Raw genomic sequence first — 15646 nt, forward strand, 5'->3', positions numbered from 1 at the left:
TGTGACGTCAGAATGTCACAAAACTGATTCGGCTTTTGTCGTTTTTTTCTCGGAAAGGTGCAACTTTAAAGCCTTATAACTTCTAAACTAATTGAAACTTTGCAAAAACGACAACTTTGCCATAATACACGCACCAGATGCAAACCTTTTAGTCAATAAAAAAAAAATTTTTTTTTTGGCTGGAGTGGCCCTTTTAGTATAAATAACTGATGATAAATTTATGAGAAGTTCGTTATATTGAGGGTAATTAGGAGGACCCGGGGTTCGTTTTATCGGGATTCCACTGTACTTGTTTTTCGTTTGTAAAATTGCACAATATTAATGACTCTTCGACTGATAATGATATGTGTTCATGACAAAAGAGATGCTGCCATTATCGACCTTGTTTCTAGGCTGTTATCCCCGTCGAGTCGCGTTCGTGACTTTTGTTAAAATATTATAAACTATCATACTATAAAAACCGAACAGAACTTTCTTATCTTTCGATAGCAACAGGTTAAAACCGAATTACGAGTAATCAATCACGTGTTCTCAGCGTGAAATGACCGGAAGTGAAAGCAATAGCAGTTCGAAATGTCAATCACTTAATATAACACGAGTCATAATAATCATAATCATATATTTTCGACAACTTTTAAATCAGGTAGTGGGGGGTCTAAAAAAAGTGGGAGGGGGAGCTAAAACCGTATAAAAAGAGGCTTCTCTGGTAGTTTGATACTTAATATTTGGCATTTTTTGCAAAAAGTGCTCCGCGGTGGCATTGTAGCCATTAGTTTTAATCATAAGTCATGTAGTTGTATGTAGTTTAACGTTGCCTGTTGGCCATGGGGTAGTCATTATCTTTCGCTCCCCTTGGAATCGTCCATGTGGTGTAGTACAATAACTCTAGGATAAGTATAGTGAAAAATAACAAGAAAAACATAACAGTAATATGTAATATATCATGCATTGAAAAAGAAGTCTAATTCAAACCTCACTTTGCTTCTTTTACATCTTTATTGTGTATTGTATTGAAAAATATGTTCCCTATGAATAATTCATAGGTTCAAAAGTCGGAAAATCAGATTTGGGTAGTGTTCAGAAACTTTAAAGATAAAATGAAGGAATTAAGAAACTTGAAAAACAAAAAGAAGTGAGAAAGAACGGATTAAATAAAATCTGATGGTAAAAGCATGGCAACCACGAATTTATGAATCTAGCTGACATAGGCATGTAAATTTGATTCGTCGTCATTTTGATGGTATTGTAATTTGATCTCACCGGAAAAATGTTGGAAAGATTATCTTGAATCTAAAGATCTGCACACTCGGCAGTCATTAACTTCAGGTTTTGATTCGTTTGAAAATATTTGAATGACCAAATAACCTGCTGGTATCTCGTGTGGGAATTTATTGATTTCAATCAAGACAATCAGAATCACATACTTATCGATGATTGGCTCTAGAACCAAAACTGTTGCACGTGATCAAAGCGTAAACTATGAAATTTACATATTCTGTTCAATGTATTTTTGTTGACAGTTCTTCTGCGTAGAGATAAGAAAGATATGGCGGATGCGGTGAAGTTAGACGCGAGAGCACCTCAGTATGGCAACATTACAGATGGTTTGTTCAAATTCCTTTTTCTCCCTGAAGCTAACATATATTTATGCTGTTTGACGTAGAACCCTTTTTGATTTTGAAAGCATTTTCACTTTATTCCGATTGCGTAGAAGATGAACCCAACTTTGACGAATAATTAAGACATCTTTACACTGTTTACGAAGAAATCAATTATTACCTACAAACATTTACGCCGAAATTTTGTCATATTAGGCCGTTTATTCTGAACAATACCAGGATTCAAGCTCCTGATCTCTTATAAGCACATTGAAAATTGCACGAGCAACCGCCCAGAAATTTCTCATACTGCCATTGTTTATAGCGGCCCGTTCAAGGCAGTTTACTAATTGATAGCGTGATTCTTGAGCATGAAGTTTGGTACTGAAAAATTTAAACTTGGCATGCCGATGAAACAAGGAAGAATCAGCACAGTTTTCTCAATGGTATTGTGCATGTTTATAATTGTTTGTCACAAACAATCGCTGTCAATCCCACACAGCCCAGTTTTCTTTTGAAGAATTCCTGAAATGCTTCTTAGGTGCGTTGAATAATTTCGTCATGATAATTACGTGTTGATTTGTCGAGGTAGGCAAAATTCGAAAATCTCTCAACTTCCAACGAGCCTTAAAAAAGCAGATGCAACGATCCATATTCGTCGCAGTTCTTGTTTGGAAAAAGGAGTACAGGTTTTTAATATTTCAACTAGGTTGATAAATTCCTCATTCTCAATCTCTTACAGACTGAACTTTGGTATTGTTCACGTCATTGACAATTTTATCAAATAAGCCACCTTGGAACTCAAAGATTTGCATTCGAAGAACTTGTTTATCTTAGAAGCTTTTATGGCAGTACCTCAACAGCTTAAACATCATTTTTGTATAGTAATATCATTAATATACAAGAAAGACAGTAAAGCAGAAACTTGGAAACTTTGCCTTCATACACATAGTACTAAATAGCTATTTGCAAAGCAGAGGTAATAAATACAACCACCAAATTTATAACAAAGTACTATGCTACATATATCTTACATCAAACCTCCAAAAGTTTAGGCAGATACTCAAGCAAATCTTTTTACTTTTTTTATCTCCCAGATTATGCAACTTTTGTGCTTCTGTCTGTTATTTGAATTGCAGTATAATTTGTCTGCTGAGGACAGGTTGATAAGAGGCATATCAGAATAACAAGGATTTTTACTTTTAAACAAAGTATTGTATGAAGAATACAAGTTGTTTCTAGTTTGAACACACAAGCTCAAAGATTTTGCTGTAAACCAGCTATTTGCAAGTGTCAAAGAAGAAAAGTGTCAGAAAAACAAATGCAAATTGTTGAGTTGTTAGCCCTATTAGATTTTGCATGACATTTGTGTTATGGGTGCCAAAAGTGATTTACTTTTTATTCCAATTTATTGAAGTTTGAATTAATTAAGGTCTTTTATAATCAGATAAGTGTCAAAGAAACACTGTGATATTCTTTCATTAGAAATTTGCATCAAATTTTTGTTGCTTCTCTCTATCTATGATTCAGTCAAAATGGAAAACAGCTGTTAAATATTGACAAATATATCAAACATGCCAATATTTGTCTATTTAATTTGAATCTCATTCATTAGAGAATAGAGGAACTATAAAGCATGCAATATGAGATTATGTAACTATATATTAGGTAGAGTTATGTTAAAACACAGGGGTGTCATCCTAAAATGTTGAGAAGGGGCTGTGCTGTAGGGAATTTATTGAAGCCACACCCTGGATCACACCCTATATACTTGCATTTGTGTTTAAGGTTCTCTATTGGGTGTTTAAATCATTCAAGCTATTCCAGGACACAAAAAGATTGATAAGTAACTGCTCATCCATGCTGGAAAATTCGATTTTTGCAAGCCATAGGTTTTACCCCAATAATTTTGGTTTTCAGATTCCTACCTTCAGTTTACCTAAATCCGAAAGGCATGTTATGTTAAGCAAGTCTTGAAGGACAGCATGGTATAGAATATTTGTCCAATGAGGATGTGCCATTTATCAGGGTATTGTTTTCGCTCAAATCAAATTGTTAGATATTGTATCATATTCAAATTAAAACAGTACGCAGGCATCAGTGGCATAGCCAGGCTGAGGAGGTTCTTGGCATGTATGAACCTAACAGGAGGCTTCCAAGGGTCTACCCACATGAAATGTATTGCAGACCATTTGTGAGTGACAAGTTAGCAGTTTGTGTCTTATTACATTTGCAATAAAAAAAATTTGTTTTAAGGGTGAAATGTTTATTGCCATTTTCAAATTTGTACTGTTTTTCAAAAATATGATGCCTACTACATTTGATGCCTACTACAGAAATCTTTCACTGCAAAGAGAGGATTGTAGTGGCATGATTTTCCATGATTTTCAATTAAGGGCCAGCATTTGTTTCCAGTATTTTTAGTAATGTGCTCTTTATATAATTTTTTCAGAAAAATACCTCAAAATTTGGTGTAGGTCTTGCTGAAAACCCAGGGCCTCAAAGAGGAGGGGGGCAAATGGCCTCAAGGCATAGCGGGCCTCGTAAGGTTATGAATTCTATTTTAAGTATATTTGGAATTAATCAAATGCAACATAAATTTGCTTAAAAAATAGTAAATTTTTTTGAAGTTGCAATGCTTCAAGGAAATGGCTGCAAGAAATTTTCGGGAAATGTATTTGATTCAAATTTTCTGCTTGCTTTGCTTGTAGGAGGCCTTTTCCTCCATTTTGCCACAGGGCCCTCCATGGAGAATTTGAGAAGAGCCAAGAAAGCACCATGTTCCCCTTTTATAACAATCCAAGTTGTAACACCAGAATGATGCCTGATGTCACATCAAAAACAAAGCCCATTAGTTTTGCACCACATAGATAAAGAACCGAAACCCCACTGGTTCAAGTATGATTTCACAATTAGCTGTTGGCCTTAGCTTCAACTAAAGTTATCATCTACCAAATCTAATACCCACGATCTCAAATGTATCCAATGATTTTCCATTTCCCCCTTTTTAGTGCAAGGTTGCATGGTAAAAAACAGTTAGCTTCTGGCTGTCCTTGCCAAATTTCTCTTTCCCATGACATTGTGAGGCAACATTTATTGCTGAGTATAGAAAAGCCATTGTTTCAAAAAGGGAAACATTAAGAAAATAAGGAGACGGGAGAAGCAGCTGAGATCAACACTCTATTTATATAGTATTATATATAATACTGAAAGATTTGCCCCTGTCTGTCCAATATGTTTTATCATTGAGACTGACTATTGCTTCAGACTGTATGCTGACTTTGTAAATCTTTTATTTCCAAATTGTTCACATTATCATTATGAATTATTGATAAACAGCAGGTTTGATAGCAGAACGATTTAAAATGTTTTTATTTGTGGTTCCTTCTCAATCTTAGGCCACCTGCTGAAATCTCACCTCTTGAGAAAAAGACTGTGTCTTATTTTTCCACATTTGATATAACAACATAAGTATTAAGAGAAACACAGTCCCAAGCAATTCATCCAAATTAGCTAGCAATTCAAAGTCTAGTTGTACAAACTGTGAAGTTTTTATCCCTCAATGTTTAATATTTTAGAAGATACTTAAAGACAATGACTCACTTGCGAATGTGAACCAGAGAAGTTTGAGATACTGATAATTCCATGTATATATAAAGTTAGATAAAAGGGTCTAAAATATATTATTTTTTTTAGTTGAATTAGGATAGGATAGGATACAGTTGTTCACACTTTGCCAGCGGAAATCTCTTAGTGCGGAAGTGGTGGTGGTGGCGAAAGTGCAAAGTATGTTTTGTGTGCGGGGAATTATTTTCTGCCGCTTACGCCTGCGCGGGAAAAAGTCATGTAGCAAAATAGCTGGTTAGAAGCTGCGGTAATTTTTAAATAGCATTTTAAAGCCTAGTGGCGAAGCTGTGTGCGAGATTCACTCGAAAATCGCTGCTTGAATGCACGGATTAATCTAAATTTGCAAAAAATGCGCGGACGCGATTTGAGGAAATAATTACTGCGTTCCCCGCGGCCCCGCGCAAACCCAAAATTTTACAGTCTGGGATGGGGGGGGGGGGTGTGGGGGTTAAACCCAGGTCCATTTTCCGAGTTGGCTGTGGCCTGTTTTCTGTAGTAGGTGCAGTGAGTAGGTGTATTGAGCTGAGAGGACACCTCACCCATTTCTGACATCACTGTCGTACACCTGCACGTTCCGCTGCAAAATATTCTATTCATCTTACTGGGAGAAACACTTCACTTCCGCATTTATGAAGTGAAACCAATAATAGATATGGAGGTCCCAACTGACGAACGAAGCAGTGGTTATCTTCGTAAGACTATCTTTCTTTGTTTTTATACAATTAGCTATAATCATTAGCCACAGCGAGCCATAGTTCGGAAAAATTGCTATTGGAAACGTATGTTTTTGCTTTGTTAGCTTTACTGCGGCCATTTTGCTGTCCTGTTTAGGTCTCAAATACTGTTGATATGAGCTCACATGACCGTATTGTGTTGTTTACGTCTTCGGTTATTCTGAATAAAGTCACAAATATCTTGGCACTGAACCTTTTAACGATAAAAATGTCTAGAAGCTGAAATAATACTTAATTTTATAAAGACGCGCTTTCAGAGTAATGTGTTTAGAACACGCAGTGTTCATACGCGGTAAACCATGAAGAGAAGCAGGAAGATGATATCTTATTCAGGCCCGGTGCCAGGGGGGGGGGGGCGGGGGGCTGAAATTTCCGAATTATGCCAAAACTGTTTAAAAGCTATACTTGATTTACAAAAACTATGCTAGATTTACAAAAATTATGCTAGATTTCAAATCAAGGCTATCCTGCTAAAAGAGCTAACCTATCCGCAGAATCGCAAGAGTGTCTAAATGTGTTTGACAAATAGAATATTATAATGTAACTATATATTATGAAGATAAACAGCAACACTGTACTATCAATAGATTAATACCAAATATTTTTTATAACAGCCCATATTTTTTACTCACAGAACTATCTCTGGAAATCATCTACCCCCAGATACAGACATCATTATTGAGCCTTGCAGCCTTTCAATAATTTGTTATGATAAGATGATGTCACAGTCTGCTTTCATAATAATAGTTACACACAAGGATGTTAAGTGTTTGCATGCAGTTACAATAGACAGGAGATCACTTATCAATGAAAACAATGACTTTTTTAACAAAATATTAAAATTTAGCTGGAATTAAGCTAGATTTCAGATTATGCCAGATCTTGTGCTAAAAGACGATTTTTGGCGAAAATTATGCTAAAACCATAACATTTTGCCAGCTCTTGTCACACTGGAGGTGTGCCTAATATTACCAGGACTGCAGAAAGGTAGCACAAATAGCTCACAAATGACAATTTAACAGACAAAGTTTCAGGTAGTCAACAATTTAATCAATCAAATAAATGAAAATAACTTTGAATTATCAAAATTGCTCAGGTTCTTTTTTATCTTTCAGGGCTTGACGAAAATGCCAATCTTGGAATATGTGGATGGTTTTTAACAGGGATATCAGTCCTAATAACAATCTGTACATTCCCATTTTCTCTCATGTTCTGTCTCAAGGTAAGCTTTTGATATGTATCTAAATATATATGCCAACTGCCATCCTTGCTTTCATTGAAAGTAGTGTTTCACACTTTCCATTTTCAATAACTTTGTGGTAAGGATTGCTTCATCGCTAAAGACCTGATCTGATGCACCAAAAGACAATCAAAATAAAATACCTGATTTTTGTTGATTTTTGGCTGCAGTTTTTGTTTCATTGTGTAAAGATGATTTAGAGTTACTTTTAATTTTAGAGCAAGGAACTCCTCGTTTTCAAGTTGCTGTTTTATTTAGAGATATTGAAAAGCCACAAATAAATATACAAGATAACCTAATTGAATTTTTGATCAATTATTATATTGGATCTGGTTTGAAAATCCACTGCAGTTTCCCTCATTCATTCACTCAGAGTTAATATTAAATTTCTCCTGTAAAATGTTTGATTTGATGATTGGAAGCGATGAGTTTAGAATTAATTTTGTTTATTTTATAAATTTTTTATCAGATTGTTCAAGAATATGAAAGAGCTGTCATTTTCAGGGTTGGAAGGCTTAGACCAGGAGGTGCCAAAGGCCCAGGTTTGTTGTTATCCTTGTTCCAGTTATATTCTAAATAATTGTTTTGCCTGTTGTTTTTGTGTTCAAGTTTTGATGGGTGGTTGCCTAATAAAGGTAGCCTTATAGCCTTATACCTATATAAATAAAGCTCAACATCAGAACTCATATCACCAACGCTTATAAAAGGTACAATTATAAAGTTGCTGTTATTTGCTATATTTTACTAATTCTTCAGAGGAGACAAGTTTTGCTTATATTCCTAAGTGACATACTTGTGAGGTTGCTTTCATTTACATTTTGGTGGGAACTTCACTTGTTCTTGTTTAATTTTCTTTCAGGTATCTTCTTTATTCTGCCATGTGTGGACAATTATATCAAAGTGGATTTGAGAACAGTTTCATTTGATGTGCCACCACAGGAGGTTAGTTTTTTCAAAAACTTGATCACATTCTTATAGTATGATACAAAACTTAACAAAAGTCAATCAGTGTGTGATGAAATTTTTGTAAATGGATAAAGAAATGTTAAAAAGATGGTAGTCTAAGGCAGGTATAATGGCAACAGAATTGTGATATGAACCTGTCAATGTTATAAAATTTTTGAAGAAATCTTACTCTGGGGTCTTTGTTTCTAAACCCTTCAAGCTCAGAAATCTCAGACTTGCCAAAGTCCTAAACCACTTTCTATAAAGATCTGTTTTGAAATTATCAGTCATGCCATTTTAATAACCTGCTCTTTGTGCATTCTGATGCAGTTTTCTTTGAATGGTTTGGAATTATTCTAAAACTGCAGTTATACTTTGTTAACACCACAATCCATAAACCCACATCAATAAAACTATCCGTTGCATAGAGCTTTGGTAATTTTTTGCAGTTTTTCACCAAGTTATTGCAAAACTGCAAAAAAATTGTTTAGGCTAACCGAACGTGTAATAAATCTTCAAAGTCACTAAGAGTAAATAGCCCTATAGTTTGCGTGGTAAGATTTCTCAGGAGATGATTCTGTTCAAACGTGGCTAAGTTGCTCAGTATATAGTAAATATTTAATAAAGTCAATAGATCAATTATACGATTCCCCGTCGTTTTTACACAAATACTGATCCCATCAAGCACAACAAAACTGAACAAGCTTTGCATTTCAAGATAAATCGATTTGGTATATTGCCTTTTGCACAGATCGAACTCCTCGATGGATAAGCATTGTTCATGGTGTAAGCAAATCTTTTCAGCTTCTGGCGATTAAATCTCTTTGCATGTTGTTAATCGGTTACATCTTTGGTTTCATAGGCTTGTTGATTCATACGGTAACCCTGATTCAGCTTTCTGATTCTATCGTACAGTCATTCAAGAAGCTTTAATCGCTAATAATGTAGTCAAATCGAAGATTCTCATTCAGCAATTTCAAGTTTATTAAAAAATATTATCCATAAGCATTTTTCCACACCTAAACTGTTATTCCTGATGATTTTCCTTAAGTGTTAATAATTGTTCAAGCGACTGACACGTATATTACGGCACAGACCGTCTGAAACTTTTGTATTGTAGAATGCGTATCTTGTGCAGTCATATCTCCATTTGACAATCCATGTTTTCCATGTATTTTTATTTGTTATCACTGTTTGTTTTCTCTGTTACGCAGATTCTTTCGAAAGACAGCGTAACGATTGCAGTTGATGCCGTCGTTTACTTCAAAATCTCAAACCCAATTTCATCGGTTATTAATGTTGAAGATGCTACACGTTCCACCAAGCTGTTGGCACAAACAACTCTGAGAAACGTTCTTGGGACAAAGAGCTTGAGTGAAATCTTAATGGAGAGGGAACAAATCAGCCAGTCAATTCAGGTAAGCACCTCTATTCAACGGATACTTTTCAACAACGGACAAGTATTACTGTCCCAAATGGTCAAGACGGAATCTCTATAAAACGGACACCCCTAATTTCTGTCAAAAGATGTCGAGCCGCTCTTACAGGAACCTCTATACAATGGACAATTACACTGGTCTGAACGGTGTTCATTCTATGGAGGTTCCAGGATACTTTCAAGCATATATTTAAATTACTGCGATCACGTTTTAGATTTCCAAAAGTTAAGAATAGATTAGAACCTATTTTTGTCGTAGAATCTTATATCCTTGGTTTCATTTCGTAACTTGGATTCCACGACTTGCAGTAGTTTTTTTATTTCTTTTTGGCATTTATGGATACCCCCAGCTAACTAACATTTGAAAATGCGTCTACCCTTGATGTCTTAGATAACGTTGGATGAAGCAACAGATCCTTGGGGAGTCAAGGTGGAACGTGTTGAAGTGTGAGTATCCCTTGGGATCTCATTCCATTTCTTTTTTCACTCTGACATTTCTGCAATATTTTCACCGTCAGCAAACCAATAATTCATTTTTATGAAAAGGTAAAAAATTTACTATTTGTTTGATATGTATCTAACCTGTAATTACCCGAGTAAGTGTTAAGAAGTGTTACAATGTAACCGGACCTTGCCTGCAACTCTGCGTTGCATAAACCATTAATAAAAAACCAGCAACATGAAGGGTGAAAAATACTTGAAGTTAAAAATGGTGACATAAAAGACAGTTTTAAAGTGCAATTATGCAGCATTGATTTTTTAAGTACCTAAACTGTAATTCTCATTGACTAAGAACCTGTCTAGGATAAACAGAAAAACTTCAGTTCCTCATTTGTGGGCTTCTTTTGTACCTTATACTTTGCCCTCAATGTATATGTAGATGTTTTCTTCTGTTATTTAAATTAGACAATTTTTTTAATGAATTTCAGGAAAGACGTCCGTCTGCCGCAGCAACTGCAACGTGCTATGGCTGCCGAAGCAGAGGCATCGCGTGAAGCCCGTGCCAAGGTACGTTGATGTATTGAGTCATGCTGTATTGGAAAATGATCTAATGTCCAGTAGCAAAAAGGGTTAAGGTGTCGCGCACATAGGACAGTCTTAAGTCGCTATAAATAGTCGAACAAGGACAAGAACAAATAGGCAAGCATATTTTGGGGCATACTGTGTGCACAGATTCCACGCTGATTTAACACGAAAAGTGTTTCTATCAATTTGCTTATCTTTTACCAACACAAGATTCGTTTGTTTGGCGGAATGGAGCTTCTCGTATCGTAGTCACAGCGAATTTTATTTTGACTGAAATCATTTAAAAAAATTCTACCGATGTTGACCGTTTGAGTCCAATAGAACATATGCACGAAGCTAATGAATCTACGTTTTCTTTAATGGCTAGCCTTTGGAATTTTTAATAGCTTTATCTGCAATATCATTCGCTCAAAAACCGAGTCAAGTACGTTCATTTGCATAACAGCGCATATTTTGCGATATTGCCAGTTAAGCTTCACCAATTCTTTTGTCTACTTCATGAAATTTCCTCATTGGGTTTTCATTCAACAGCTAAAATATTCAGTTTAGACGTTGCTAAAATTCAATTCTTCTGATGTTTTCTTGGATTCGCAGTTTGCAATTCATGAATTTTTTATGAGTAATCAACACTGAGTTCTTTTAATAAAAAACTAACCTAATCAAAAACTAAAATCTAGCTTCTTTTTGTTTAAAGATAATAATAACTATTTTAGGAAAGAACAAATCGATGTAGATCTTTGTAAGGGAATTTAGGCAAATAAATTGAGCATTTCATTGAATATTGTCCAACATCAACATCGAAGTCTTGTCAAAATTCCAGTGCATTTGCTAACTTAATTCAGTCGCTGAAGATTGTTAATCGCTTGATGAGCAACATTCGTGCAGTTGCATATTTAGTTTATTTGGCCACCCAACTAAACATACACAAGTCATTTATCCAGTACACGCATGCCCAGATAAAAAATTGACGGCATTTCCTGAGAATAATCAAAATGGCGCTGCAGTCATCTGGAGCTTTCTTAAATTGGTCAGTAGAATGGCCACGCGTACGGCCACTAAGTACTGTGCATAGTGTAGTGTTCAGTTGCAAGTTTACTTAAATGTTCAGTCTATTTCCTCCAAGGTCTAAAAGCCAGATACCGTGATCAAACGCAAAGGCATCAAACTAATTTGCGGATAGATTTATCGGCATTAGATTCTTATCTCGAGGAAGCCAATATGTTTTGAACGTTTTTGTTGGAACGCCCTTTCAGGAGTTTTTCGATTGATGAAAATTTGATCGGTCTTCTATACCGGCTCAGATCAAAGCAATAAGACTTGCCCAGATCACTTTTTTGACGGGTGCCCAGATCATGTTTTTCACTGTGCTGTTTCATGATACCGCAATGTTGGGCCAGCGGTTAAGAAGAGGGGATCGCCCCCCTGTCAACGCCTAAACAGGATCTATTCTTACTTCTTGCCGGTTTAAATAAATAATTTTGTGAGATTTTGTGATGTTGGTTTCATGGCACTAAAAAGGAGCTTAAAATAAGCCTCCTCGCCATATCCCCCGAAAGCTATTTTGTTACTTTTACTGAGACCGGAGTAAGTGTTAAAAACAGTTTGCATGAAAGCATGAAACTGCTGCCAAGTAATTAAAGAGATTTCTGAACCCATCCCTGTGAACTGCTTAGCTACTACTGTATAAGCGCAACTGTGTAATTAAAAGCAGCGATTGCCGATTGCGTATTAAATTACTTATTTGTGTATGCAGGTTTTTCTAACCTGGAATTGGTTGTCAAGTATTACCGCAAGTAATTTTATTATAAATTTTAGGTAATTGCTGCTCAAGGAGAGATGAATGCTGCTCGCGCCTTGAAAGAGGCTTCCGAAGTAATTAGCGAGTCACCAGGAGCATTGCAGCTTCGCTACCTACAGACGCTTCAGGCCATATCGGCAGAGAAGAATTCAACCATCATCTTCCCTTTGCCTATCGATATGATCCAAAAAGTTGCAAATAAACTATAACCTGTTCTTAAAACACTTAAAATCGATGGGGAACACTTCTTAACAGAACCATATACGCGTCTTTGATTGTTTTGCATGTTAAAATCTAAACGAGCTGGATGTATAGCTTGATTTTAAAATAATAGCATTACCACGAGCAAGAGTTGTCTACCTAGAAACAATGGCATATATTATTTATGGTGGAAAGCCGCAGTTTGACAGCTCTCAAGCTCATTGAAGGATTTTTTGATTTGAAATAATTTTTTTGCTGAAATATCAGCTTTAACACGTCATTGATTAGCTTATGTTTCGCATTTATTGTCAATTCGTCGATGATCTATTTACCCAATACCACCTGCTGTGTTTTTCTGTGCGGTTTCTCCCTATTCACAAACTTCATTATTTTGTCTCCAATAAAATCAGAAATTCATGGTACTTACGTAGCTTTACCATTTATCTGTAAGAGGCTCCAGTGTTTGGCCGAATTTTAGGCCTGACAAAGCTAGTCGTTATAAATATTTGTGGGGTGATTTGCAAATTTTTAGGCAAATGGCCTAGGGAGGAATGCCCTGATCCCATGAGTCTAAACTCTCGTTGTTGTAAATTGTCAAGTGTATTCCGAAATTCCCACCGGTGAGTATTCGACGAGCACGCGGGCGCTGAGGCGCTGTTATAAATATTTGATTGGACGCAGATCAATTGATCCTCAATAGATGTATAGATAACTAACCAAAAAACAAGATAAAGTGATTGAAGATATATACCGCCAAAGATTCACAAACAATCCTGCTCTGCTTATAAAAGGATGGCGAAAAAATCACGATATTCACCAATGCAAGAATTGGCGTCAATAAATGCTCCACGCCCAGTAAGCCGTAGTCCCGACATTTTTCAGTAGGAAGTTTTATACAAAGAAATTGGTACTTATACTTTTATGTGCCCATACCTCGTCGAGGTTGCAGGCGTGACCCCAGAATACCATATTTTGTAAACCGAAAAAAAGTTCAGAAGAATACACAGCCATAGCAAGTTTGAAGAAGTTTAGTGCATGGTCTAACAACTCATCCACGCCAAGATTGAACCGCTACTCAATAAAGTAAATCCCTTAAGGTTACGGTAAACGTTTTCTGGATGAAAACATCATTTTTTCGATTTTTTCACATTCAAGTAGCCGAACTTTCAAGGCACACAATGATACCAAATTTGAAACAAACAGAAATTTTGAAAGTGGAAAAAATCCCATGTAAACGAAGGTTTCCATAATTTCTTTATCAAAACTTTTAGTTGAGGCCTGAAAATCTCTTGACCTTTTTAGCCGATTATCGTTGCTTTGCGGTTTTGGTCGCATGTCTCATTTACAATATCGCATGGCACATCCATATATCCAATGTACGGCCGTGTTTATTTAAGCAGGCTTATTGATCTTAAATCTTCAAGTGACTTGACCCGGATTACACTGTGGTTTACGAGTGTATCTTGCAAGTGCGATCAGTAAAATCCCGTTTCCTCCGGACTCGAAATTCCTCTACATGCAGGTACGAAAAAGCTATTATGTACCCAAGGAACCAATCGAATGGCTCGAAAATTTGCACACGGCCAGGGCAGACGTTGGGCAAACAAAGTGTGTCTCAAAATTTTTTAATTTTCTCTGGTCCGTCTTTTATACCCAAATACAGCTGCGGGAGGGTGGAAAAATTATTTGCCAATTTTTGACAGGGTATAGTTTAAAGAAGAGGAGGAATTTAAAAAATCTGAGACACACTTTGGTAGCATAGGACCGGCACTTCCTGCTGGTCTAAGTCAGATTTTGTTACCTCAAACGCAAGGGTACATAATAGCTTTTGAAGGTGGTACACTTTTTGACCAGTAAATTCGCATGGAAAATAACATTTAACATTATTTGCCAATAATTTTTATCTGGCTAGATACGCCATAATCTTGTGCATCGAATGATATATAGTTTATCCAGATTCCTTAAGCCGTTTGGCCTTTAGGAAGGAAAAACCAATTTTCGTGTTCAAAACGTTTACCGTAACCTTAAAAGAAAGGAAAGATGTTCAAAACCCCGAGGCAGTTTTTCTTCGATAAAGTGTCTTTTTTTAAAAACCTTTGCTAGGCTTAGAAATTTATCATGTACCCAATATAAAACGTATCTTGAAGAAATTTTTCTCTGTTTGTCTTGCTTTCAAGCTATTTTATGTCATAGAGAAAAAAATGGATATAAAGCATTTTTATAGAAAATATTTTGCCTCTTTTCTCTGAAAACGTAAGAAATATACCCCATGGAATAAGAACCTTTGGACCTGAAAACACACCCCCTAGTAACGACATCGCTTGGTTTTGAAAATACGGCGGGAAAGCCCCAAATCATGAACTTTCGACGGGGATCACAACAATAAAAAAGGTGAAAATGTTTAACCCTGAAGGAATTTGTAATATTTTACTACAGGAAAGGAAAGATTTAGCAGGAGAAGAACAGAAACAAGTGAGGGGGTTTACAAGCCAAACATGGCGGGGCAACAAATTTTCTTGGCGGGGAAGCATTTAAGCGGGGTCGTTATTGAGTGGGGGTGTCTGAATTGACCGTAGGCACCTTTAAAATAAAACCAAACTGCAATGGAATGCAACGAAACGTATTGTTAAAATATTGTTGTGCACGACTTTATTTCGTCTGGACGACTTTCTGCAGCGCTGATTTCTCGGCAAGAGCTTTCAGAAAAACTAGGGAAGTGCTGTTCGGTACATTCTGCCGTATTTTCCACGATTTGCTCGATCGCCGTACAAAACATAAACAAGTGTTCGCGGGTTTAACTACACTACAATGCATTGCGCCATGACGTAATTAGGGAAGGTCTATTGAAAATCTTTTAATATGTTATCTAAGTTTAGCCTTGGGAATCGGAGTGTTATTTCTTAGTTGTCCTGCAGGCTCTCGCAACAAATATGGTTATTATCAGGAACATTAGAATCGACGTTGGTCGAATTGAAGAGTCTTTATTTTTGATGCTTGCTATCAAATGCACGTGTTTGCAGTCTCTGAAGGGCTGTAATG

The 15646-nt window shown here is 36.2% G+C and overlaps 1 protein-coding gene across 2 annotated transcripts; it reads left to right on the forward strand.

Annotated features, from left to right (window-relative positions):
- The first annotated feature begins 1444 nt into the window (after window positions 1-1444).
- On the forward strand, window positions 1445-12948 carry LOC135693976 (stomatin). Of its 2 annotated transcripts, none has more exons than XM_065212590.2 (8): window positions 1445-1604; window positions 7075-7181; window positions 7669-7741; window positions 8059-8141; window positions 9359-9562; window positions 9974-10029; window positions 10512-10590; window positions 12424-12948. In XM_065212590.2, the coding sequence occupies exons 1-8, from the start codon at window positions 1547-1549 to the stop codon at window positions 12613-12615; spliced, it is 852 nt and encodes a 283-aa protein (XP_065068662.1). In that variant the 5' UTR covers window positions 1445-1546; the 3' UTR covers window positions 12616-12948. The 2 variants fall into 2 exon arrangements, with proteins under 2 accessions (XP_065068662.1, XP_065068663.1); XM_065212591.2 differs by lacking the exon at window positions 1445-1604 and adding an exon at window positions 5739-5917.
- Window positions 12949-15646: the final 2698 nt, after the last annotated feature.

This window comes from Rhopilema esculentum, chromosome 11, assembly GCF_057945365.1.
Source record: "Rhopilema esculentum isolate cy_ngs chromosome 11, ASM5794536v1, whole genome shotgun sequence".
In the NCBI taxonomy this organism is placed as follows: Eukaryota; Metazoa; Cnidaria; class Scyphozoa; order Rhizostomeae; family Rhizostomatidae; genus Rhopilema; species Rhopilema esculentum.